The 27876-nt window shown below is 32.1% G+C and overlaps 1 protein-coding gene and 1 long non-coding RNA gene across 9 annotated transcripts; both read right to left on the minus strand.

Moving 5' to 3' along the window:
- Positions 1-5010: 5010 nt before the first annotated feature.
- On the minus strand, positions 5011-8524 carry LOC131626192 (uncharacterized). Of its 8 annotated transcripts, none has more exons than XR_009291063.1 (6): positions 8021-8524; positions 7825-7896; positions 6790-7206; positions 6502-6544; positions 6252-6374; positions 5011-6182 (listed from the first exon to the last, which is right to left on the minus strand). It is a non-coding gene; the product is annotated as an uncharacterized LOC131626192 (long non-coding RNA). The 8 variants fall into 8 exon arrangements; XR_009291065.1 differs by having other exon boundaries at positions 5011-5804; positions 5908-6182; positions 6252-6544; XR_009291067.1 differs by having other exon boundaries at positions 6252-6544; positions 7825-7889.
- Positions 8525-13697: 5173 nt separating this feature from the next.
- Positions 13698-19811, minus strand: LOC131626193 (CDPK-related kinase 4-like). The gene is made up of 11 exons (XM_058897019.1): positions 19084-19811; positions 17295-17425; positions 17022-17063; positions 16782-16890; positions 16557-16635; positions 15430-15726; positions 15184-15293; positions 14940-15044; positions 14659-14721; positions 14253-14420; positions 13698-14157 (listed from the first exon to the last, which is right to left on the minus strand). The coding sequence occupies exons 1-11, from the start codon at positions 19618-19620 to the stop codon at positions 14023-14025; spliced, it is 1776 nt and encodes a 591-aa protein (XP_058753002.1). The 5' UTR covers positions 19621-19811; the 3' UTR covers positions 13698-14022.
- Positions 19812-27876: the final 8065 nt, after the last annotated feature.

The following is a 27876-nucleotide window of genomic DNA, read 5'->3' on the forward strand; positions in this document are numbered from 1 at the left end:
TTCTATGTATTAAAGTGAAGCTCACCGCTCAAATTTCTCCTTTATTAACTTAGTCTAAATACATTTGAGATTTGCTTCAAAATACCAATATGCTTGAAGATAGTCATGTTACCACTCTCATGCAGACCTCCTGCAAATTAACCAAAACAGACTATGTTGCAGTGATTGATCCTTATATGTACAGGTCAGTTGTAGGTCTATTGTAGTATGCTACCATTACTAGACTAGACATTTCTACTCTGTGAACAAGTTTTGTCAATTTATGGCTAATCCTCTTGAAGCTCATTGAGTGGTGGTCAAAAGGATCTTAAGATATCTCAAAGGAACCATTAATCATGGTATTCTTCTTTCACCTTTTCCTACCATCTTTTCTCCTTCCATTCAGATGTTTTGTGATGGAGATTGGGCCTCTTATATTGATGATAGAAGGAGTACTTCTGGTGCATCTATCTTCTTTGGTCTTAATCTTATCTCTTAGTCTTCTAAAAAGAAACCAATGGTTACTATATATAACACTGAGGCTGAGTATAGAAGTCTTGCTCAAGATACTACATACCTCTTTTTGGGTTTAGACTATTCTTAAAGAATTTGACATCCTCACCAAAGTTCCCACATTTTTCTGTGATAGTTAGTATGTAGTGTTGTTGGCCCATAATCCCATCATGCACTCAAGCACTATTGGTTTTGGAAATGCCTAGACCTTATGTTATGACTGACACTTGTCATGTAAAATTAACGGCCTAGATTTGGCATGTAATTGGTAGAAAAAATAGGTTGTTCAAATCAATTTATGATCGGGGAAAGAATTAAATGGACTTTATAAAATTGTAAAAATACTTTGTAATTAAAAAACCTCTTTTTAATGTTAATGTTAATCCACGAAATTTTGATGCTAACTCATAGCATGTCCATCTATTCGTGGACAATTTCTCTTATTCGTCGTATTGAGCATGCGATTAAGTGCTTCATTTGGAGTGTGGAATCCTCTAGAAGCAAAGTGGTTGCAGTGGCTTGGAGTTCTATATGTCTTCCTACTGATGAGGGCGGTCTTAGGCTTAGATCAGTTGTTAAGCTTAATGAAGCATCGAATCTCAAGCTGGCTTGGGATCTTTTTTCCTCCTCGGAATCTTGGGCTATTCTCATGAGGCGGAGAGTTCTGAGAAAGAATAGGATCATAAATCATCACATTTTCTCTTCCATTTGGTCTAGCTCCAGGCCGGAGGTGTCCACTATTTTTGCTAACTACTCGTGGTGTCTGGGTAATGGTGCGGATATTAGCTTATAGTTTGATAATTGGTGTGGTGCGCCGCTGTTTTGTAGTTTGGTTGATCTAGTGTCGATTACAGATTAAAATGTCAGCAGCAACATTGTTAATGGCAATTGGGACTTCTCTAAACCTGTTACTCCCATTCCTCCTTCTTTGCAGATGCAAATTTCAAAGTGTATCATTCCTATTGATCGTCGGCAAGATATGAGAGTTTGGATTCATTCTCAGTATGGAGATTTTTCCGCCAAGATTGCATATGAGTTTAAGCGGCTAAAAGGTGATTGGAAGGAGTGGTGGCGGTGGATTTGGGCCAAATCAATCCCTCCATCCAAATCTTATTTGGTTTGGAGACTTTTGCATCGGAAGGTGCCTACGGATGAACAATGGAGACGTAGGAATTTCGCTATGGCTTCCAAATGTGTCTTATATTGTGCGGCAGAAGAAGCAGATCAACATCTCTTTTTTTACTGTACTTATGCCTCTTATCTTTGGAAATGGTTACAAACCATTCTCAATCTTCCCCTCCCTATCTCCGGATGGTCTGATATATGGAGCATTTGTAGAAAGTCTTATTCTGCCCAATGCAAAACGGTTTCGACAGTTGCTTTCATCTTCATTCTCAATGCTATTTGGATGGCAAGGAACAAGGTTAGATTTCACAACAGCTTTTGTTCGGTTTTTTCTTCCATTTCTTACATTCTTGCCACTGTCTCCTTGGTGGGGAACTGTTCTTTTGCTACCTCATATGTTAATATGGATGACTTTATGATTATCAAAAGGTTCAATGTCACTATTCGTCCGCCTAGAGCACCGAATATATCGGAGGTTATTTGGAAGCCCCCTCCTAGAGGTTGGATTAAATTTAATTGTGACGGTGCCACTTTATCTTCGGGTCTATCTGGTTGTGGTGGCATTGGTAGAAACAGTGACTGACGGCGTTTTTTTTTTAGCTTTCGCTTCTTCTTTGGGTGGTGCCAACTCTCTCACGGCCGAACTCTACGGTGCTATTCTTGCAATTGAGTTTGCCTTTGAGAGAAATTGAAATAATATTTGGTTGGAGACGGAATCGACAGCGTTTGTCAAAGCGTTCAATTCTCCGATTAGAGTTCCTTGGCAAATTAGGAATAGATGGTTGAATTGTATAGATATAGTTTCTAACTGGAATTTTATGGTTTCTCATATCTTTAGGGAATAGAATAGTTGTGCGGATGCCCTTGCTAATCATGGGTTATCCTTACCTGATTATACTCTTTGGCTGATTTTGTAAAGAACATGCTCGGCATGCCGTTATTTATGTTTGTGACTTATTGATAGGATTTTAGTTTGGTCCCCTATCCTTTTTTATCAGCTTTCTTTTTCTCAATATATCTGCAGTTAAAAAAAAAATCTTCTATTGCAGAGAGTTTATTATAAAAGAAACTCAAAGTTTTCGTCAAAAAATAACACTATCTAGAAACTATTATAGAAACTATTAATAATCCTATGCTTGTCGATAGAGCCTTCATACAAAGTCCAATTCCAATATGAATCGTGCCTTCACTAAACAGCAGCTTTTTGCTTATTTTGGCAGTCAATCTCCAGCTTTGGACAACTAATCCGGCATGTTCTGCAGACCATTTTATTAATCTCGACGTTACGTATTTGTCAACTCATACCCATTCAAACTTTTAGTTTATTCATGACAAAGTTGGTGTCTTATAACTTCCAATTATTTGAAAGACATGAAAATTGAAATGTGATTCAATGCTACTTTTGGGACAACTACATTGTCAATACTTACTTCTTCCATACTCCAGTAGAGAACCACTATAGTACACATTAAACAAATGATTTTTTTACGGAACATATAAAACAAGTCATATTTGATAGATTCAATTCAAAGTATAAATAAATGTCAATTAACTTTAATTATATTTAATTAATGTTTTTATTTTTAATAAAACTAGTAACAAACCCGTGCGTTCGCACGGGTTCTGGTATGGGACGCGCATTTGTTTCAGATATATATTTTTTAATAGAAAGATGTCTGGTTATCCGTGAAAAAATAATAATTGAATATATAATTAATAAAACAATATTTTGATCAATAACTTCATGTTCCCATGTACAAATATTATTTTTATTTAGGTATCGTTATAAAAAATATATGAATCAATAGTAAATTTTTGTATATAAAAATATTTAGATCAATAATATATTTTTTCCCGTATACCATTTTTTGAAAAAAATATTTAGATCATAAATACAATTTTTTATATATGAAAATATTTAGATCAATAATAGATTTTTCCATATATAAATTTTATTTTTGTTTAGGTATCGTATCAGCACCCGTGTGTTCGCACGATGCTGGTGTGGTAAGCAGGCTTTTGTTTTCAAAATGAAATTAAGAATAATAAAATTGTTTTACCAAAATAAATAATATGTTATTTTTTTAAAAAAGACATAGTTTTAAAATAAATAAAAAATTATTTTACAAAGACTGTTTTACATCAATAAGATATATTTCAATTTTTAATATATTATCTTTAAAAAATTTGTATCTTAAATTAAAAATAATTTTTAAAAAATAGATACATAAATAATTTAAAAACAACACATTTTTCTCGTATTTGGTTTAACACATTATATTTTATTTTATTTTTTTTAATTATACAAAAAATAATAATCCGTGCATTTGTACGAATTTTGGCATGGTTACTCGTGTGTTCACATGATATTACTGGTATTCATGCGTTCGCACGGATACTGTTATGATATGCACATTGTTACCTGAAATATTTAATATTAATAAAATTTTAATAAAAAGACCTAAAAGAAGAAACAAAATATGAGAGAAATTCAAACTAACTATACATAGTGACATGACTGATTCAACAAAAACATTATACATAATGAGATGAGATTATAGGAATAATATAACTGCATGCAATCAAGCAAAAGATCCATAGAGTGGCAGCTCCAAACAAAAGAACAGAATAACTACAAGGTTCGGTATACAATATGCCACACTATTTCTTAGGTGAATTTGGAGTCACTAATGTATGAATAAACTTCTACACCAACATTTATTTATCAGAAAAAAAAATTATAATTGTAATTTATAACTGGGTTTTTAAATAGTAAAACTATTCCCTAATAATAGTAGGCCTTATACAACCTCCATAGTGTAACCTATTCAACCTGCGTATTATAGTTCAATTTTTCTTCCACATAAATGTGTAGAAGATTACATCATATGGTAGAAGTTTTACCCCAGTCTCAAGCTTATAATTGATTTGTCGAGGTCCGGATTGGATAACTCTATTATTAAATAATTTATATCTTAGTCATACATAATTTTTTTTGGGAAAAAATACAAAAATTTCAAAACTAAGTAATTATAGTTTTAATTAAATTGTTTTTTATCATAATTGAAATTGAAAATTTTATTTATTTATAATATTAAAATTTTAATTATAAAAATATAAACAAAATAAAATAGAATTAGCAAGTTGATTTTCTCCTTCCATTTTGGATGAATTATACTTCATAGTTTGTTGTCTTTTTTTTCTTCAATCAATTTCACAAAAGAACATAAAAAGAGTTATGGTATAGACACAACAGGTCTTTTTTTTTCTTGAGGATGATGCAGTTTTTGCATTATTTCATTTACTTTTTCTCTGTCTATTTCTATGCTTGAATATGCTGCAATCCTCTACAATGGTTGCCATTAAACATGAACAATACATTCAAACTATCCAGACCAAAATCCATTCACATTATTAAATATAACATTATTAACTATAACTAATATAATAATCCTGTCAGGATGAGTTTTCCAAAGCCATCTGTTATGGACATGAAAGAACAAAAATGATAACTCTAATATATACTCCTTAAAATACTTCAATAGATAAACTCGAGTAACAATCAGCAAGCAGTTGCGGAAGAAATGGTGTCGATTTCATCAACCAAAGTGTCTTCCTAACAACGACCAGTAACTGATCCAATGAGTTTTTGCCTATTTCATCTTCATTGGAAACCTTGACATCTATAAAGCTAGGTTGGTTTGTCGAACATAACAATACAGCCCACATTCTATCAGTTATCACTTATCACAATATTATCCTGTCTCCCTAGGATTATCTGTATAACAATGCATCAAAACATGAGAGTTAGCCAATAGAGTATCATTCTTGTAGCCAAAATGAGACAAATCCAGTTTGGTTGATTTTCAATATGGTTCGGTTCGATTTATTTTTTTTAAACAGTCCTAAAATTCAATTCAATTCGAGACGAACCATTAACAATTTGGTTTTTCTTCCTGAACAAAACCATAAATAGTCATAATGCTATTCTAAGAAAACAAACAAATATCATAACCAATGAACTCAGATAAAATGGTATGTAAGTCTGTCTTCCATTGACAAGTCCACTTATGTAGCAGGTGTAATGTAACATGCCATTGCCCCATGAAAAACACTTCGGGCAGGAAGTGTGCAGTACACATTGTTTGATGCATTATTTGGAACAACTCGGACCATATAGGTTGGATCTGTAATGCAAAAAAGCGAAAGCAATATTCTTTCAGGTATAGAATTTTCCTTCGAGTGTTTACGCACACATGCAATTCTTTACGAATCTTAATTTTTACAAACCTGTATATTTGAGAGTTATGGCCAGTGTCTTCTCTTTGCCAAAAAAACGATGAATTTTGAAAACTTAAAGCATGAAAAATTCGACACATGTGGTGATGGTGAAATCGATTTAGCGATGAGAGCGAAAAGGTTAGCCACTTACATGTCTATGCTGTTAATATGTTGTTACCACATTTCCAAGAGTTGAGTTGTTGTGTATTAAACACTAAATCAACACAAAAGCAACTTCATCAGTAGCTAAAGACCAAGTTCCATGAAGACCTTGCAAACGGGACCTACCAGAGAATAAGTTTAAATTATATATGAACGGAAACACAGAAGTTCATGAACGAACAACACATTACCTATTTCAATCTGAGAACTCTTTTCCCTCTGCATACATACAAACGTGTTTCAAACTCCTCCTCTTTAGGTTTTCTAAATCCAGATGCAACACTCCCCTCTAATGTTTGCAAGATAATTTAAAACTGCAAGTTAATGCAAAACTTGTTCAAACTGTATCTTCTTCCTGGTTTCAAAACTTATAATTTTCTGCATCACAAAAACAATCATACCCAGTCAATACACAAGTTCAGGTTCAATAACAGAACGTACCAGTATTTGGATCATCAGTAGTGATTTTTTTTATTCCTCGGACCTGTAAAAGTTACTCTGAAAGATTATTAAAAGGGACAATGTAAAAAAACATGATAAACTACAAGTACCATAACATGCTGCAACTAAGGAAAATATACTCGAGGCAATAAAGTAAAATAGGTAATAAAATACTTGATACTACTATTACTACAAGTTATTGTCGTCAAGTGGGACCAAAGTCGCTGCTAAGGCCCAGCATTATCTAAGATTAATGCACTATGGAGAATGCTCAAATAAATCACTCACCTGAACATGAGTCTCTCAATAAAATCTTCTTCTTTAATTCTTAGAAGAGATTGTCTTGTCTCCTCTCCCAGTGCTGACCAAAATTCCACCAGCGTATCACATGAAAGTCTGGCAGTATGCAGAGCACACGCATCGTCGTCAAACCTCCCCAAGGATGAACAGACGGATCTCAAATTTCATCTTGAACCGCGTTGGAAACAGATGATCCACCATAACTTTGATTCTTTAAACCCCCGGGTCTGCCACAAGGAAACTGAACACCCGTCCCTTCCGGTTGCAAAAACTTTCCATACATAACAATCTGCAAAAAGCGTTCAAGAAGCAAATCGTTGCATGTCGAACAGTACATATTTTTCCGAGCTTGCTCAAAAAGGGTTTGCTTGTCTATTCTCAAGAGTTCCTGCCGCGCTTGTGGACCTGTAATCATAACGTTGACAGCTTTTTAACACATGCAACAGGTTTAATCAAGTTGAGGACCTGCAATTAGAATAACAAAATGTAATAACACAAAGCTTTTAAAGAAAATCAAAGATCACATAAGCTACTAATCATACTACTAATCTTGTGGAAAATATAGAGTCTCCTTCAATTCATTGAGGCCTGCATTTTCAATTATATTCCAAAACTGTCCAAGAAGAATTTCTCCTTGAATCAAAATGAGCTGAACACATTGAAATTGTTTGAGAATATAAGATAAATGAATACAAAGTTAAGACCAGAAAAATAGAGTGCTTAGTTGATTCAGAGAATAAATGGTTTGTTAAAAATCAACAACAACAATCATAAATAAATAATGATAATCTATGTGACGTACCGCAACAATGGTATTTGTATTACGCAATAAAATATATGATGTCCAAGTTTGGTTAACAATGGCACTTGTGTTAGCATTTGAGTCACGTAAACACTTGTAGATGTAAAAGCTTCAAATTGTAAAGGCAAAATACATTCTACTCGACATCGTCAAAACATGTCCAAAGAAATTCTATTAAAATTGTTCATGGTGAAAGAATTTATATAGATGGATAAAGTTACCTTGAGAAATTTACCAAGGTAAGGCAGCAGAATTGAGAAGGAAGCCAAAGACAGATCCAAAACCTCTGTTCTCTACAAATTAAACAAAACACAGCAATTCAAAATCACCTCACAAAAGTACAATAATTTTCTATCAGCCCTATAAATTAAAACACGACATTCCAAAACATGAGATAACAAAAACCCTAAATCGCACATCGATGTGAAATCGCCGAAAACTTCAGATCTGCCGCCATAAACTCTTCGCTTGAAACAAAATCTCAAACCACAAACAAATCTCCATCTTCTTTGCTTGAAATCGAATCAACAACCCAAAAGCAAATATTAATTTTTTATCTTGAAATTGAAACAAATGTTCCGCAAACTGGATTATCGCTTAAACTCATAAGATTCGTCCACTATCACCCTCGCCACCAAAAATAGGCTGCCTTCACCACAGATCTGCTACCGCCGTTAAACCACACACCGCACATCATAAAATATATTTTCGTAAACTATGTTAGCAGAAAGAATATGTTAGCAGAAAGAATCAAAATAGTAGAAGAAGAACATAAAGAAAGAAGAGGAAGAGACAACTTCAAAAAAAAGGATGAGGATTGTGAAGAGAGATGAGGGTTTGGATGAGAGAGAAGAGACTTTGCGTGTGTTTTACAAAGTAGGTTTTGGCTTTGAAAAAAATCAGTCATGGGGAATGGGTTGTAAAAAGTAAATAGGGTTATCAGAAAAAGTCTTTTGGTTATAAGAAACCAACAAAAAGACATTTTTTACCCCAAAAATATTAATTTAAACAATGATAATCAAAGGGTATTTTGGTGAAATCCAGAACAGTAAATTTTCTTATATTATAGATTATAGATATTTTATCCTATGTTCCAATAAAACAAATTCATACAGAAAATTTATAAAAAAAAGTCAAATTATAGTAATTTAGAAAATATAATTATTTTTTATATTTAGAAAATTGAATTATGTTAATGAACATTTTAATTAATGTATAAATTTTTATTTTTAGTATAGAGCATTCCCTCCATACCACAATAATGAAGACATATTGACGTGCAAAATTGTTTCAAAAATTTGATTTTAATTGTAATATTAAAATTATAAATGCCATTTAATTTAGATTCACCTTAAACATTGGGTTTAAACTGTTACTTTAGATTTTTTATAAAAATATAAAACACTAAAGTTTGGATCTTCAAATACATACAAATGTGGGGTTTAGGGGTAGATGTTAGTGTGTTCCTTTAATGTTCTAGCAAATGTTTTAGACTTCATAGACATTCAAGATACTAAACTTCAAGAGATATTAAATTCTCTAGTTCAATCTCTTTGGGAAAATTCTTTTTTTATTGGAGATTCACACTCTGAAAAAAATGACGGTGGTCTTTTGTTTATGTGGTGTAGTTTCAAAGAGAGAGTCATTTTTTCCTTCTCCGATCCTGATTTTCTAGATGTTTATTTAGGATGGGTGATCTCTAAAGTGGTTTGTTTTGTTGTTAATGTCTATTCCAAATCTATTTTGGCAGACAGAATACGGTCGGATCTATATATCCATAAGTCCTTTTTTGGGAGTAAGGATCCACTTCATTTCTTAAATTCCGTTTCTTTTTCATTACTATAGTTTAATGTGTGTATTACACGTATTTCTAAGACATGTGACACATATTTATTATTTATTTAACTTTATGCACACGAAACTATAGTAATGGACCCTCCATTTCTTTTAAGGAAATGGAGTAGATCCTTACTCCTTTTTTGGAGGGGGTTGTTTGGTATGTCTTAGGAGACTTTAACTCTGTTTTCTCGCCTACTGAACGGTGAAGTTTTGATTGTTCCTCTAACTTGTATAGTAACTCTAAGTGTTTGGACTTCTTTTTTTTATTTCTTGCTTGGACCTTATGGATCTTCCTCTCTTAGGGAGGAAGTTCACTTGGTTTCATCCTAGTGGTAAGGTGGTTAGTAAGCTTGATCGGATCCTTGTTTCAGAGGGTTGATGGGTTTGTTGGGGTTTGTGTCTCAATGGACCCTTTCTAAAGATGCCTCTAATCGATTTCCCGTCACTATTAAGTATGATAATCATCTGCAGGGCCCAAAACCTTTTTTCGTTTCAATAATCATTAGTTATCTCATCCTCGTTTTATCTGGTTTGCAGTTTCTAATCTTCTTCTCCTAATCAGGGATGAAGTGTGTTTGATCTTATGAATAAGCTTAAATCCCTTAAAGTTGTTCTTACAGGTTAGAATAAACAAGATTTTGGCAATTTTGACTATCAAATTGAATCCTTTAGATCTGTGATCAGAGACTTGGACTCGCTGGCTGATCAATGGCCCCTCTCTATGGTGGAGTTGGACTCTATATCTTTATCATTCTCTAAGATCTGAGCTTTACTTAAGGCTAAGGATTCTCACTTGATCTAAAGTTTTAAAGTCAAATGGCTCAAGGAAGGGTTTGTTGATTATGGGTTCTTTCATGCATCTATCAAAAGTAGAAGTGGCAGTAATGTCATTTAAGCTCTAAATATGGGTGATACTTGGGTTGAAGGGATGTCATCTATTCGGCAAGAGATCTTTGAGTATTTTTTTGAGAAGTTTTTAGATCCGAATAATGATCGTCCATGACTTGATGGTGTGTCATTCTATTCCTTGTTTGAGGATGATAATGTGGCCTTGACCGCTCCTTTTATGCTTGCGGAGCTTGATGGGGTGATCTCTCATTGTAATGATAATTAGAGCGAGTTTTGATGGTTTTGACTTTTCTTCATCAAAAGATGTTGGTGCCTGTTGAGGGGGTGTTGGGATTATGTTTGATGAGTTCCATCGGTTTGCATTTCTCCCTTGGTGCTTTGCTCCTATTTTGTGACTATTATCCCCTAAAGTTAAGAACCCTTCTATGTGAGTGATTTTTGGCATATCTCCTTTCTTGTCTCCATGTATAAGTTAGTAGCCAAATTCCTAGCCAAAAGACTAGGAAATGTGATGGATAAACTTATCTCACCAACTAAATCAACTTTTCTTAAAGGTAGAATTTTGGTTGATAGAGTGGTGGTAATAAATTAGTTAGCTTATTTGGTCAATCGCTTTAGAAAATCCTACCTTATCTTTAAAGACAATTTTGGGAAAGCGTATGACACGGTCGATTTGAGCTTCCTGGAGTATATGCTTATCAGATTTGGCTTTAATAGTGGAGATCATGTATTAGAGCATGTGTCTTTTCTGATAATCTGGTTGTGTTAATCAACGTCTCTCCAACCCAAGAGATTAAAATCTAAAGAAGATTGAAGCAAGGGGATCCCTTAGCTCTATTCCTCTTCCTCCTTGTGGCAAAAGGCCTTAATGCGTTGATCAGGAGGAAGAGTTGGTTCTTAGAGTAGGTTCTTCCTGTCTTGATATTTCCCATCTCCAATATGATAATGATATCGTAATCTTAGTCGAGCCTTCAGTCAATAATCTATGGATCATTATAGCTATTATTAAGGTTCTCAAGTTTGATTCAGGGCTTGAAATTAACTTTGTAAGAGTATTTTATTGGAATAAATGTATATTCCAACTTCATATATCTAGCTGAAGACTTTCTTCATTGTAGGATTGAGTCTCCCCTTTTTCGGTAATGGCGTTGCTAGTAGGGGAAATCCTCGACTAAAATCTACTTAAGATCTCATTGTTAGTCTATTGTGAAAAAGGCTAAATTCTTAGCATCATAGATACGTTAGTCTAGGGGGAAGTCTGATCCTCCTAAACTCAATCTTAAGTGTTATTCATGTCTTCTTCTTATATTTTATTAAGATGCATGTGAAAGTATGGAAAATCCTAGTGAGTATACAAATGAGGTTCCTTTGGGGCGGTGTAAATGGACATTTTAAGATCTCTTGGGTGAAGTGGACGTATGTTTGTAAATCTAAGAAGAAAGGTGGTTTGGGAGTTAAAGGCCTTCAGTTTGTTAACTTAGCCCTCCTAGTCAAATAGAGATGAAGACTTATTGCTGGTGTTTTTGGTCTCTAGTGTGATATATTATTTGCCCGTTATGGGGTCATTAGTGTTTCTTCCTTAACGAGGAGGTAAAGTTTAAGGATTATATTTTGTCTATGCTTAGTAGATAAGTGTGTTTCTTCTTATGTCCAAGAAAGATGATCCTCTAATTGGTTTGAGAAAGGTCTGGTTAGGAAGGTAGGGTAATGCCTTCATACCTCTTTTGGGGCAATTCTTGGATCAAGGATATTCCTCTTAAAATTAGGTTCCACAAGATTTTTTTTCTATTTCTCGTGTTCAGGATGGGTCTGTGGGGGGGGGGTAGTTGGATGGAGGGTAGTTTTTCTTGGGGTTATAGACGGCGTCACACCTTTTTTTGTCCATGAGGAACCTCAAGTCGTTGATTTCTTTTCGGTTCTCTGAGGTGTCAAACGTAGTGAGGAGAGATAGTTGAATTTGTAGGCATAATAGGGATGGTATTTTTTGTGGCACTTTCTTACCTTCTCCAACTAAGCTTTATGCGTCACTATGTTACCCAGATCGGGAAGGAGTATCCAACCCGTCCATTGATCTGGGATAGTTGAGCCTCCTCCAATGTGAAAGTCTTCTCTTGGCAAATTGTGCAAGATTGATTCCCGTCCAAAGTTAACCTCTTTTATTTATGTAAATAAATAATTAATTTTATTTTAATTTATATAGATAATTGATATCTTTTAATTTGAGCTTAATTATAACTTTAGTCCTTTTATTTTAGTATATTTATGAAATTAGTGTCTCTATTTCAATTTTAGAATTTTTTTGGTCTCCTTTTCACATTTTTAACATAAAATTGATGACGTGTTCATTTTTAAATTTTGCATCACTCATGTAACATAACAAATTTGGATAGGAACCTTGACAAAAAATTTTAAAAATAAATTTTTAAAAATAAAAATAGAAATTACACATCATTAAAAAAATAGACATCTCATGAATTTGTAATGCAAAAATATGATAAGAGAAATCAAAAAAATATTTGTGAAACTTGTAAAGATAAAAAAAATATATAAGTTATACATCATTAGAAAATAGAAATGTCATCAATTTTCAACACAAAAATATAAGAAAAGATTAAGATTGTTTGAATTTAAAATACATAAGAGATAAAATAAGGAGATAAAAAGTGTTATTAAACTTTTAATTTTCAATGCAAAATAATATTTCATTTATTTTTGTAAAATCAAATTTTATTTTACATTTTATAGACATGACATTGTTTTAATATTTGTTTGAGAAAATAGGAGATGCACGCTGTCATCCAATAAAAATCCTGTATTCTATCAAATCACACTGATATTTTAAATTTAGTGATATAACATGGCCAAAAAAAATTGTTTTTATCAGACGATAGCATAAAACTATTTTACACTATCGCCTTGCACCACTCCTTAATTAATATATTTCTGTCTATGTTTTTCATTACTTGCATCAGCCAATGATCAAATATTGAATTAGTTGGTTTATAGAGTCAAGCATCTTCCATTTTTCTTGTTGCACACGTCTACCAGTTATGCAACAGCGTGTTATCTCTTTCATTTATTCTCTTATTCTAATTGGTACAAAATGATTAAATCGGTCATTATTGTAGGGCGTATTGAGTGAGTAGTAAGCATTAAGCAATCACATACACCATTCACGGGCATTATATAAGCGCGTCTCTTTTCCTTAATGCGTCTCTTTTCCTTTGAGTTTTGACCAGTTCTACAAAAAACATCGTTTTAAACATGAATCTAGACCAAATACACATAATTCCTCAAACTATGTAACAACTTGGCCATGTTAATTGCGGCATTTATCTTCCTCAATATTCTCGTGAAACAAAACATAGTGTCACATTGTTGACGTATCATAAAGTTGACCCAAATAGAAGCATCTTTAATCTAATCTTCACACGAAATCTTACAAGAAAGCAAGTTGCATTTGTGTTCACAAGTAAAATGGGATAAATTTTACTTTGCATTACAAATCACATGAGGAACAAAAACAATATGTTAGCTACCTCTACTTTTCCATCATACAATCCTCCAACCTACCCCCAAAAAAATATGCATACACCCTCTCTGTACCTTTTTCCTTTCAATTCAAATTTAAAAAAGAAAAATATATCAATTTCAATTTTTAAAAAATGAAAAGAACACCAACTAATTTAAATTTCAATAAATATAATAAAATCTTCTTTTAATTGTCGTAACTATCGGTGTCTTGTATTTGTACGAATTGTGACACCGTGCAAATATTTTGTATATCCGACCATGCTGAGTTTTCCATCAGATTTTCTGATCCAGTCACCCATTAAAGAATAAGCAGATGGACCCAAATTCATCTCCTGAAGAACATAATATCTCAGAGTGTTAAGTAGGTTATTAGCTTTTAAGACAAGTTAATACAAGTAAGTTTGCTCTTAGAAAGAAATGTTCAAACCTGTGCCAACTCCTCGAGTGAAATGACACGGTTCCCTGCCTCGTCAAAATAATCAAATGCTGTGGTGGAAATTTTATCCCATTCTGGATGAACTTCAAGCTGGTATACACTGATTGCGGCAGCACAAAACTCTTCGAAGTCCAGTTTTTTATAGGAGAGTGGATCCATCTTATTTCAAGAAACATGCATTTCAGATATCTCATATTATTAAAATTTCCGTAAGAAAAACAACAAAGTTTATAATAGTTCATTTAACCATACAATCCAAATGTGATCATGATGGTACTCAACTTGTTTGCAGTTTATTATATGAACAAACCAAGACATGCTGCTAATGATAGGTTTGGAGCAAATGAATGAGGTTGGAAAGGGGGGAAATCTTAATCAGAAAACAAATATGACTTACCAAATTTAGAATGTCAGGGACCCTTGCTTCCCGCATGGCATCAGTTGCATTTTTCATGAGAGCCTGAATTAATTATAATTCTAGTTTAGAGATTGTGGGAAAAAAATAGCATATAAACTACCTACAAAGTGTAAGCCATAAAAGACTAATTTAAAAAAATCTAATAGATGACCATACTTAGTTACACTAACTAGGGTTAAGCCATAAATAATATTGTATGTTTGTTTAAGAAAGCATCTTAATGTCATAGAGGGAATATATATGAAAAACCATTCACTTACAACTCTGAAATTCTCAAGCGAAACGCAACCATCTTTAGGTTCCAAGAGGCTAAATTGTGCTGTAAGGTAGGTAACCTCATCCTCTGGCAATGCTCTTGAGAGAGCCTGTGTTGGATAAAAAAAAAAAGGAAAACAGAAAATATTACTCTTCTAGTCTTCTTCAATTATTCCCGGCCCTCGAAAAGGGGAAAAGGACTGGAGGATAAAAGATGCATTTGTAATAATGGTAATAACAGGTGGCTACCTTCAATGCCGAACGTTTCAAAGGCGAGGCACGCACGTATGTCTTGACTAACTTGTAAATCAGAATATCTAAAGGAATGGCATTTCTTTCATCTCTCAACCATGGGTGAGCTGCAGATATGGAGGTAATTTCGATATTAAGAATCCCGGAATAAGATTTTAGAGTATTTGTGCCTGAGAATATTAGTACAAACAACTAACTATTGAGTTAAGCATTGTCTGAGTAAAATATTCATATGAAACATACATAGAGCTTGAGCAGCTGTCATCCTTTTCCGATGGTCCTTGTTCAAAAGTCTCTTCACAAAGTCTTTAGCTTCTGGTGATATTGATGGCCAAGGTGAATCATCAAAGTTAGGATTTGCTCTTAACACAGACCGGAAGATTCCTGATTCAGTCCGCGCCCAAAACGGTCTACTTCCACATAACAATATGTACGATATAACTCCAATACTCCATAAGTCTCCTTCAACACTGTAAGATCTATGGAGCACTTCAGGTGCAACATAATAGGCACTACCAACAATATCATTAAGGCGTTGATCTGCATGTTTATAAGAAGTCAGTGCTGTCAGTGCTGTCAGTGCAAAAACTGATAGAAGAACGAAAATTATCATAAGGCAGAATAAATGAGAAACACTTATGTTGAACAATTTTGAACATTCGAGGAAATTTCAAACCTAGAGTTAATGCATGTCCTGAGATTCATCTAAGCCAGTAAATTAGCGAAATTCATTTTTGATAAGCAAATTGGTGTATTTATAGCTGAGCTTGAAACAGGGAAACTTCTAAAGTGAGTGTAGAAAAGAATCAAGCTTTTATTAATGTCTTCATTTTTTATAATAATTGATTTTAAATGGAGTGAAGGACATGCATGATAAGAGTGACAATGGAAAGTGCAAAATGGAGCTGTAAGAAATGTTTGAGTGAAAATTGACAATAAATTTAGATAGCCAGACAACCAAAGTTATGAGAAAAGCTAGCTGCCGTTGATTTGGAGAATGATTTCAACCCAAAAACTTAGATGAATAGAAATATCATAAGTAATTAAGATCTTGTGATTCGAAACGGGTACTATAAAGAGAAAACAACAAAATATTGACAGGAAGCAAAAGCCATTTAAAAATTTGGTTAAAATAGGTATTTAACGGTATTTCAAGATGGCATATCAATGTTGAAAATTAATGACCGACGAATTATGATATGGTAAAATATCACAGTTCCTACTTCCAATGTTTGGTTATTTTCCGGCAATTTGAATGTAGAATTGTACCATGCAAGTGCACAATATGCTAAAGCTAAAATAAATACAAGTTAGTAACTGCTACAATAGGTTTTATACTGAATATAATTATGTCGGTTCAATCATATTACCTGGCCTGACAAAATCAGATAGACCAAAATCAATAACTTTCAGAACAGCATCCTCATCTTTTGAGAGAAAAAGAAAATTCTGCAAAGTAGGCAAAACATTTAGGGTTACAAGTTATAGATTAGAGAGGTAATTCTACATACAAAAAAAAATTCCTTATTCAATTCCTTATTCAACAAAAGGTGTGACCAAGTAACATAAGTAGTTCAAACTTCACAATGTCATACCTCTGGTTTTAGATCGCGATGAACAACTCCTTGAAGATGACAAAAGGCAACTACATTAAGAATTTGTAGAAGAATAACTTTGGCATCCTCCTCTGTGTATCTTCCACCTCTTTAATAAATAATTAACATCAAATGAATCTAATTACAACCACGTTATTCAAAAACTGAACTCCTCCGAAAAAAAGTAAGGAAGGACAAAAAAGTAACAGAGTACAGATAAAAATAGTCTTTTAGTTTTACCTATCTAGAATTCTGTCCAGTAATTCTCCACCCTCGCATAACCTGAAAATAACAATAATATCTCGTTAGGATAAATGACTAGTTTAATAGTTGTATGTACTACCCAGCTTTAAATCATGCTCATATTTTGAAGATTCTTGAAAACATCTACTTATGATGAAATCCTTTACAGCAAAAATCTTCAGGAGAACACAAAACAACCAGTAGATGAAAATTCAAATAAAATCCTATCAAGACTGAGCAATTTTCAGATATAATTGTTACTATACATACTCCATCACAATGTAGACATTATTCGCATCCTCAAATGCTTCATAAAACTTGACCAAATTCCTATGTCCGGACAAGGCTTTCAACATTTTCACCTCCCTTCTCACATCTTCAATTGCAATTGCTGAGGTCATCTGGCATGTGAAAACCAGATAATCACAATAAGCGTCATCAAGCAAAAATTATAATGCAAGAACAAAAAAATGCTTCAAAATCAAAATTCAACTTATGATGAAAAGACGCAGAAGTAAAGGCTCAGTTTTTGCTCATACTCTTCCTAGAAACATCGCCCATCAGAAGCCAAGTAGCTAAAATAAAGTTCTAAATTGTCTAATGCCTATAGGCATTGCAATAAACGTAGAATACTTGTAATGTTCATCAACAGTCAACAAGAAAAGTGTTGTTAGTTCCCTTTCTCCATGAACTCAATTTTCCTCTTATTAAGAATATATGCTACCTTATAATTTTGTTCATAATGGAGGTAAAAAACAATAACAAATACCCAGGTTCGGTACATGCATTCTTTAGTCTCTACAATGTGCTTAATTGCTTACTAATGATCTAACCAGAAGCCTATAACAGCTTTTGTCAAACAAACATGCAACTTAAATGGTTTCATTTCATCCATTCTTGTGCTTTGGCAACAAGGGGATATGACCAATGAGCTTCCCCATGCAAACAAAGGAGGCCATACGGATTGAACCACTATAATTGGCCATTAATAGAACCAAAAATGCAACCAATCGCCCTTGTTAGAGAGGTTGCAACTTCACTTCTTTCTTATGGTCTAGTGCCGTGTCCCAATTTTTGCCACCCGGGACTACAAGTCTCCCATCATAGCACGATCGAGGGAAGGGTTGGAAACTTGGACCCTTTGTTGTAAGCAACCTCACCTTCCATTATGCAGTATTTACAGGAGGCCACGTTAAGAGCTGTGATTTTGTCTAGTTCTAGTTGCATAGTAACGACTTCAACAATTTTGCCAGCCTGATCTCCACAACTTATTCTGATGCTCCCAATAAACCAATCAGCGATAAAAGAAATCCGTAGCAACCAAATTTGTTTGTCACTATCACATTTTCGCAATAGTTTCTCTTTAAAAGAAGTATTATCTGACATAATTAATACTGTAATGTTTGGCTCTCAGTACTTTCCAATTTTATTGGAAAACAGATTTTCAAGCATTTTTCTTTCCCGTACCAGCCTCTACGTAGTTAATAACGGATAGTGGAGCATGGCGTCCAACTCCGAAAATGCTATAGCAGTACAGCAGATCGAAATATGGTCGTTACCTCAAACTTTAATGAAACAGTACAAGAAAGTTACACCATATAATAGATGTATACACTCAATTAAAGACACAATCATAACTAATAACCGAAACTCATTATTACCAATATTCAAACTCGATTTAAATCAAATAAGTCTTAGGGTAAGAAGACCAAAATTTCGAATAACCCCTAGAGGCTGCTATATCGCAAATCACCGCTATAGCAGCTACTATTGACTACCGAGACCAACATTAACTTAGAAAATGGCAATAACTAAATACTATAAACAATAAAGCAACACTTAACATTTACTACCTGACCAAGTTCCATGATCATATATTCATATTGTACCAAGCTAGCACAAAATTCAACTCAATTATCAAAATATTCAGAAAAGTCAACAATTGATCCTAAATTGACCAAGAACACTATCAAATGATGTTCACAATTGACTTTGAATTGAAGCTAAATTTTAAAGCAATCATGATCAAAATCAAAAACAATATGATCCAAATTCTGACCTTAGCTTTGGTTATGATTTTGACAGCCACTGATACTCCCTTAAGTTCACCTTTCTTCCCTTTAGCCCAACAAGTATGACCAAAATGCCCTCGTCCAACTTCCTTCCCAAGCTCAAACTTCGCCCCAAAATTCTTCCCATATCCAAAGCTCTTATCCAACGTCCTCTCTCCCTCTCCACCTTCCCCTTGTTCCTCAGGTATCGGTCCATCTTTCGGTTTCGTCTTCCCCTGCCTCCGCATCAAAGCCGCCATTATCGGCTTTGCCGGAGACGGCGGAGGAAGCGGCCACCTGAATTTCCTTCCAGGAGTCCTGGCAGCCGGTGACGGCGCCACACCTGCAGGAAGAGGACTATTGAAAGGACTAGTGGAAAACGATGTCGCCGGGGTTTGCCTTCCCGGAGTAGCATCACTGACGCCGGAGACAGAGTTTCCGGCAGGGTGGGAAGTTTGTGATACATCGTGGTTAGATGATTTGAGGTTGTGATCGGCGACGGTGTCGCTGTCGACTGCAGTGTTTTTGCTGCAGCAATGACCCATGGCCGGCTAAGTCGGCGGCAGTGGTTGTGATCGGTGGAGTAAGTCAAAGGCTGTGAGAAGAGAGAAAAATTGTCGCCGGAGAAAATGAGAAAAGAAAAAAAATATTAGGACAGAACTGAAAAAAATGAGTTAAAATTTGGAGTGAAATAGATAGAGAGAGAAAATTATTTTGTTTGACAGAGTCCAACTGTATTCATTTATGTGTGAAAGTAAATTGCTTACTACGTTGGTTGGAACTTTTTATGCACTTTCGTGTTTTTCGATTCTAAATTATATTCATTTTTACACCTTATTTTTATGAATATTAGGCATCATTTTGGAGTTTCTTGGGGGAGGTAATGGTAGATTTTGGGGAGAAAAAGATAACAATCTTTCGCCTTATTTAACATATATATATAGATAATATTAAAATAAAAAAAATTCTTTAAAAAGTTGTGTTTTTTTCATAAATTAAAGTTGAAATATATTCAATTTATTTAATATATATATAGATAATATTAAAATAATAAAATTGTTTTTCAAAAATTATGTTTTTTTATAAATTAAAGTTGTAATATATTCAACTTATTATATATATATATATATATATATATATATATATATATATATATATATATATATATATATATATATATATATATATATATATATATATATATATATATATATATATATATATATATATATATATATATATATATATATAAATAATATTAAAATAATAAAATTGTCTTTACAAAAATTATGATTTTTTCATAAATTAAATTTGTAATATATTCAATTTTATACATTAACAAAAAATATCAAAAAGTACATGAATAATTTAAAACCTTGAAACAAGTTATATATTGTCTGAGATATTTGTGAGCTTGTAATTTATAATTTATTTTTTAAATATTAATTAAATAGTCTTTTAATTTATAGTTTTTTTTACTTTTATTTTTATTACTTTAACTACAATTCACTTTTATCTTTGTAATTTTTAATTTTAATTTATATAATTTATTTTAATTTTAAATAAAATAATTATATATTAAATTTTGTTATGTCATTTTATTTATGAGTTAGTTGAATAAATAATTTTATCAATTTTAATTAATTTATCAACTATCGATCATCAACAATCAGCTATAAACTATCAATTATAAATATAAACTATCAGCTAATTTATCAGTGAACCACTATTTTTATCAAATAAAACTTAAATAAGAAATTTAATTTAGTACTTTTATTTAAAAAGTATGAGTAACAAAATAATTACTATTATACAGATTTAATTATTTTAGACTAAAATATAAATATGTAATATATTTTAGAGAAAAAGAAATATGCACTGATAATGTAAAATATTTTTACGCTGTCAATCACAACTATGTATCTAATTAAAACATAATTTTAATTTAAAAAAATTAATATGACGTGGCAAGTGTAAGAATTTTGATTGGCCGTATGTGTAAAGTTAGTTTACATTGTCAGTGCACTGCCTTTAAACTCTATATTTTAAATGAATTGTAATGAATAGATTCAAATAGTCTTTAATGTTTTGATTTATTTCCAGAGCATTCGCATATTTTTATTTTGTAGATAGAAATGAGAAAAATTATGTATATTTTATTAAAGGGATAATTTTTCTATCCATCCCAAAAAATTGGGTAGTGTATATTCCACCAATCACATTGCATCATTTAATTTTGTCTTATTTATTTAATTATTAAATAGTATAATTTTTTATTGTTTCTTAAGCATTTTATACTAAAGATAACTATACCCAACTTTTTGTATTGGATAGATAAGAATTCACATTTTGTTAATAAAAAATATTAAATTAGTCAAGCCGCATATAGAAGATTTCAAATTTGGAAAATTGTACAGCTTGAAAACAATGAATATTTATTTATATTTTTGTTGTGAAATAAGGCTAATGAGATAAAAACAATAAAACATAGTAAAGCCTTGGAAGACCGAGGAATATGCGAGGATTATTTTACCTGAAAAAGAAAAACACGTTTATTAATATCAACTTTGTTTTTCTTAATTAGACAAAGAAAAACATCAACTTTATTATTTAATGGCTGAAACTATTATTTGACCAATGAATGGCATCACATTGACATTTTGTGTGGTACTATAATAATGCGAGAGACATTAAAATTGGGGTTTGTGTTGTTGGACTACATTTATTTATTGTAATACCTAAAGGGGAAAAGTAATTAAAAGCATCAACAATATGGTAGGTGTTTTTTTATCAAAATAAATAGACATTTTTGTAATGAAGAAATAATTTTAGAAGAACGAATCTCTTTAGTTTTTTTAATTTTTTTTCAACAATGGTTCGTTATACTGAATAATTTGATTCGAAAATCAGTTCTGATTAGGAGTGTTTATGGGTGTAGGTCGACTCACGAATCTGTTAATCTAAACTGAAGTAGTTTATAAATTATTTGAACTCAATCCGCAACAATTCATATAATTTTGGTTCGAATTTCGAGTTTGAATTTTGTAATTCGTTGACCCAACTCATTGATGTGACATTAATTATTTTTTATTTTTTATTATTATTTTAAATAAAAATATAAATTTATTATCTCATTACTAACCATAATTTTTCTAAAAAACCTTTATTCTCCGCCAATAATACTATTAGATCAATGAGTTTACGTAATTCTAAGACTAAATGTTGTTTCTTATTTTCTTTTGTTTCATTTTCAACTTCCGTATTTTATAAAAGTAACGTGTCTTGTGAAATTTTATAATATTATCTAATGTTATGTTAAGTTGATGTAGTGGCGGAGCTAGAAATTTTAGGAAGTCTGGACAAAAAATTTACACACTGATTTTACTAATTTTACATTTTGTTTCTACTAATTTTGTCCTTGATTTTGTCTAAAAATTTGCCCTTGATTTTGTCCAAAAAATTCACACCCAGTTTTTACTAATTTTGTCTAAAAATTACTAATTTTGCCCATGAGTTGATGAATATTATTAGATATTATATGGTGTGCTTCATCCATTTTGTGTGTTAGAAATGAGTATAAATGTATTGAATTGTGTTATAATATTTTTAAATTAAAAAAAAAAATTTTGAAACACAACCCACGTGTGGGAATAATTAGTCAAATCTAATTATGGCAAGATACAACATTAGTAAGGAACAATAATAGGAATAACATGGCTTATGGCTTATGTGTTTTGTAATGTGCTTCATTCATTTTATAGTACGTGGATTACTATATAAGATGAATCATTAGTTTGTAATAATATCAATAACATATACAAATTCAATCTTTCTTCTTTAGACACTTATATCTCTTTATACAAATTCTTTGTTCATGTTATACTAATTTCTTATTTAACTTTAAGAGAGTTGTATTTCATATCACTATTAGAAGTCAAAGTTCCGCTGTAACTCTAACACCACGAATTCAACCCAACCCTTAAATGAACGAGTTGGTTCAGGACGGTTTTGGTAATGAAATTGCGGGTTGGACAACGAATCCAACCCATTGAATTTTGAACGGATTGGGTAACGGGTTAGGCCAGACCTGGTCCAACCCAACCCATGTACACCCTTAATTCTGACATCAAATGATTTTAATTTTCTATCGATTGTAATTGTGAAATTAAATTATAATCATTTTTACTAAATTCAATGTCAATCACCAATAAACCAATTGACGGTTGATATTTTTTTTCGATTCTATGTAATAAACGTTATCAAAATGAAGTAATTTAAAATTATTAACGAAATATTCCTAATAATATTTAATAAAATTATAAAATACTTGCAATGCCGATTTATTTATACAAACTGAAAATTTAAAATATGTTAAACGATGTAACGTGCCAAGTATATTTAAAAAGTCAAACCAGATTATAATAAATAGACAGGGATGTCAATGGGGCGGGGCAGGGGCGGGGGATACATTCCCATCACAATCCCCGCCCTCGAATCTATTCTCCATCCTCATTTCGGATCTCCGCTACGGGGGGATTTTGTCCCCTAACCCCATCCCCGCGGATCCCCACGGGTCCCGACGGATCCCCACGGATCTCCATGGTTCATGCAGAGATCCATAAACATGATTTTTTATTTATTATTTTAAATCAAATTAATAGTAAAAACTTAAAAAACTAACCACAAGAAATTTAGAAATTATTCTTTTATGATAAATATATTGTTTTAACAATATTTAATCTATAATATTGAGTGTCATGACCACCAAAATTTCAAACTAAAAAAATTGAAATAATCATTTATATCTCACTCTTTTACTTACAATACATATATATTTTAAATTTGTGTTTAAGAATAATTATATGAAATGACAAATAAACTTCCATAATAATTTAAAATTAATTAAATAAAACTTAAAGGACATTATGTTACTTTAGGCGGGGCGGGGACTCCACGGGGCGGGGGATATTTACGCCACCCCCGTCCCGGAACTGCCTTCGGGGAGACTTTAATTTGTTCCCCATCTCCGTCCCCGCGGGGGAAAAAAATCACTGTCTTTGGGGCCCAAACGGAGAATCCCCACGAAGATCTCTGCTAATGGAGGCAAGTTGACATCCCTATAAGTAGACACCATATTATTAAAATTCAAATGATATACTCCTAAAATATATACAAAATGGATAAGTTTTGCAAACTTACTTTTTCTCTATTTCTATCATGGTATACGGTTTGACGAGAGAAGTATAGTATTAAAAGAATAAAGTATATTGAATTTATAATCATGCATGATGCATTCATGTTGACTAAAATATCTCTCGGAATTACGATGCCACCTTAGCACTATTAGACTTTATTTTTTTATGCATTTCAATATATATATATATATATATATATATATATATATATATATATATATATATATATATATATATATATATATATATATATATATATATATATATATATATATATATATATATATATATGAGAAAAATTTTAAATAAAACTTATATTATTTTCCAATGAAAATGTGACATTTAAATTGAATCTAATTTAATAGTTAAAGTTTTTATTTAAGTAATTATTTAATTTAATTTAATTTAAAAACTATGATTTAAAATAAGCTAAAAAAAACTTACTCTTGAAGTAAGTTAAACTCCACTATTTCTTTAAATACTTTGAAATACTTTTTTTTTTAATTTATTTTCGAAAAGATAATAATAGGAAAAGAATTCATACACAATATTTTTTATGATCTAATCCCATAATAATAATGGTATAAGAGTTTGATTGAGCATGTATTTCGAAGAAAAATATTCAATCTATCTATAAGACAAAGATAAAGATTAAAATCAAAATAAAAATAAAGATCAAGATAAAGAAAAAAAAAACATTTATCTAAAAACAAAGAATCAAGTAATTATCATCAAGATCTTCCCAAAAAATGGAGGATACCGAAATATAATTTATCCAAAACGTTATGAGATATTTCTAAGGAAGTCATATCTCGACTCTCCCTTAATTAGATATGTAATTGTATGGATTTTAGTTCACAAATTGAGCTTAAGGATGTCCATGAAGCTTTCATTTGATGAACATTGATTTCTAGTTAGGCAAGATAAATTAAATCACTTTGAGAAAAATAATGTTTAAAATCTTATCCTCAAACCTTCATTTAATGGAGTGATTGAAACCAAATAGGTCTTTTGCAATAAGATTGACGAAAAATAGAAATAATTTAAGAAATAAAGTAAGACTGATTGTGAAAGGATACAATCAAAAGGAAGATGATGGCAATTAAACAAGAAATAAATATCACAAGCCTCGTCATTCAAATGTATCAAGTTCCAATTTAATGCGCTAGACAATGTTAAATCAAGCAAAGGAACCTTGAAGTCTTGAAATTGTGATCTTGAAGTTGAAGTTGTGAACTCAAAGATGTGAAGTGTGAAGCTTTGGTCTTGCTCTTAGCGCCTTAGTTTTTTAATCAATTTATTATAAAGGAACAATAGTAATTCTCAAAGTACTAAGGTTGTAAGTGTGTGCGTGCGTGCACGCACACACACAAAAACAAAGTGTTTATAAACCTCTTCTCTTTTGATAAAATAAAATAAAATTGATTCGGGCAAACGATTAATTAATTAGAAGCTTGTTTAATCAATTAGGAAGATAAAAATACAATGGTAAATCAATTAAGATATCCCTTTAATCGATTAAATCAAAGTGTAGCCTTCTAATAAATTAAGATGGTTGATAGTCGATTAAGTGACAAAAAATAAAACTTTTTTATTTTAGCTTGGTTAATCAATTAACATATATTTTTAATCGATTAACTCGTTGAAAATGCCCATGAATTGTTTCCATTTTGACCTAAGTTTTTAGTATATAAAAGAAAATTCTCCTCATTTCAAAATAAACAAGTTTTCTAAATAGAAACTTTCTTCTATCATTCTTTCTCTCATTCTTATATAATTTTTTTCCATTAGTTTCCTTATTGGCAAGAGAGTGAAATGTTCCATCAGAAAGTTGTGTTGTACTAGTGTTGTGCTGAAAATGTTTATTCAAAATTGTAGTTCTCATGTGATCTCTTTGTAATAAGATTTGAAGGTTGCAATTCAAGCCTAAAAAAAGCTTGGGAGAAGGCTATTGAGTTGAGCTTGTGTGAAAACTCTGGATGTTATTGTAAGGTTTGTGGGTTTATCTTATGCAAAAATTCAAGTTGTGATTAAAAGATTGTTTGGAGTGATATGTTAAAAGATGAAGATTGTATTTAGTGGAAATCTTAAGGGGAACTCCTAGGGACTATAGTAGGCCATATGGTTTAAGTCAAACCAGTATAATTCTCGGGTCTAATCTTTCTATCCCTTATCTCTTTTATTTTTTATTTTTAATTTTAATTTTTATGTGTATTTCTCAATCCCTTCTCTTCTCTATTATTCTGCTACTTTATTTGTGTTAATGTATCTCTTCTAACATAAACATTTTCAAAATCAAAGTTTTTATAAACCGATCTATTGGAATTTCAAATATCACAATTCACCCTCGCCCCCTCTTGTGTTTAGAGTCATTTGATCTACGTATATTTTGTTTTTGTTATCTGGTGTTCCTGCTTTGGTTTCTTGATTGGATCAGTCTCCCTTTTGGGCAGATATGTGTCTGTTACACATGTTCTAGAACCTTATGATCATCAATGAATACTGAAATAGAAATGTTGTCTTCTGGTATCATCATTTTGACGTCATTCTTATCTCAAATATATTCACCTTTTGGACTTAATGACTTTGTTGGGAACCTTCTAACTAGGCCATTTTTTGTAGAGGTTGGGTAGGATCAGTTTAGCCCAAGCCCACTCCGGCAAAGCCAATGTGAGACTTGTGATTTTGTGTCGTCTTTGTCTGCCTTTAGAGATTGAGATTCTCTAGTTTCCACCAGTCCCTGATTATCTCTTTTTGTAGCATAATATGACGTGAGTCAAGCTTCTTTTCTTGTGGTATATTCTGATTTTACATGCCATCCATGATTTTTAAGGTATTCCTTGGACGTCAGTTAAGTCTCCCTAGGTCATTGTAACTTGTCTTCTTTTGTCATTTACATGACTTATCTTAATCATTCACAAGGTACTAGACTTAATCATTTCGTCATGGGGAAATACAAACACTCATTTTTATATTGGGATAGGTTTAAATTAGTAACTCTTCATTTTTCTCTGGAGGTTCTATACATACCATTGCTTGTGCTTCTTCTATTTGCTTTTTCGTTGTTTATAGTAACATCTTTTCTCGGGTGAGTTTCTTTTGCGAGATTGTCTTCTTTCTTTTTTTTTACTTCATAATAAAATGTGATTATTTTAAAGGATTGAGTATTTCATGTTTTTCCAAATGTAGAACTAGGTTTTTGTCTGTGGGGATACGATCTTGCACATAGGTAGGCGAGGTTGTTTGTTTCTTGACATGGTTTCTTCATGGTGTTTCATTTATAATGGATATTGTAAGAAACTTTGTGCATAAGGTTTTTGAGGGAAAACATCAATTGACATATTCCCTTTCTTGTACACTTGATCATGGGTGACTCTTTATGGTTTCCTACTTGCAGTTTCATCATCTTGGAAAGGATTGGTTACTTAGATGCTAGTCTAAACAAAATATAAATAGGATTTCGGTTTATTTATTCAAATCCTAGTGGTTTGCGACATTTTGACTCTCGGAACTCATTTGGTGAGCCTGAGGAATGGGTTGTACTACTTCCTGGCTTGAATGATCGGATATGTGGAAAGTTTCCTCTATGTTATTTCTGTATGTATA

This window comes from Vicia villosa, unplaced genomic scaffold (genome assembly GCF_029867415.1).
Source record: "Vicia villosa cultivar HV-30 ecotype Madison, WI unplaced genomic scaffold, Vvil1.0 ctg.000273F_1_1_3, whole genome shotgun sequence".
NCBI lineage: Eukaryota > Viridiplantae > Streptophyta > Magnoliopsida > Fabales > Fabaceae > Vicia > Vicia villosa.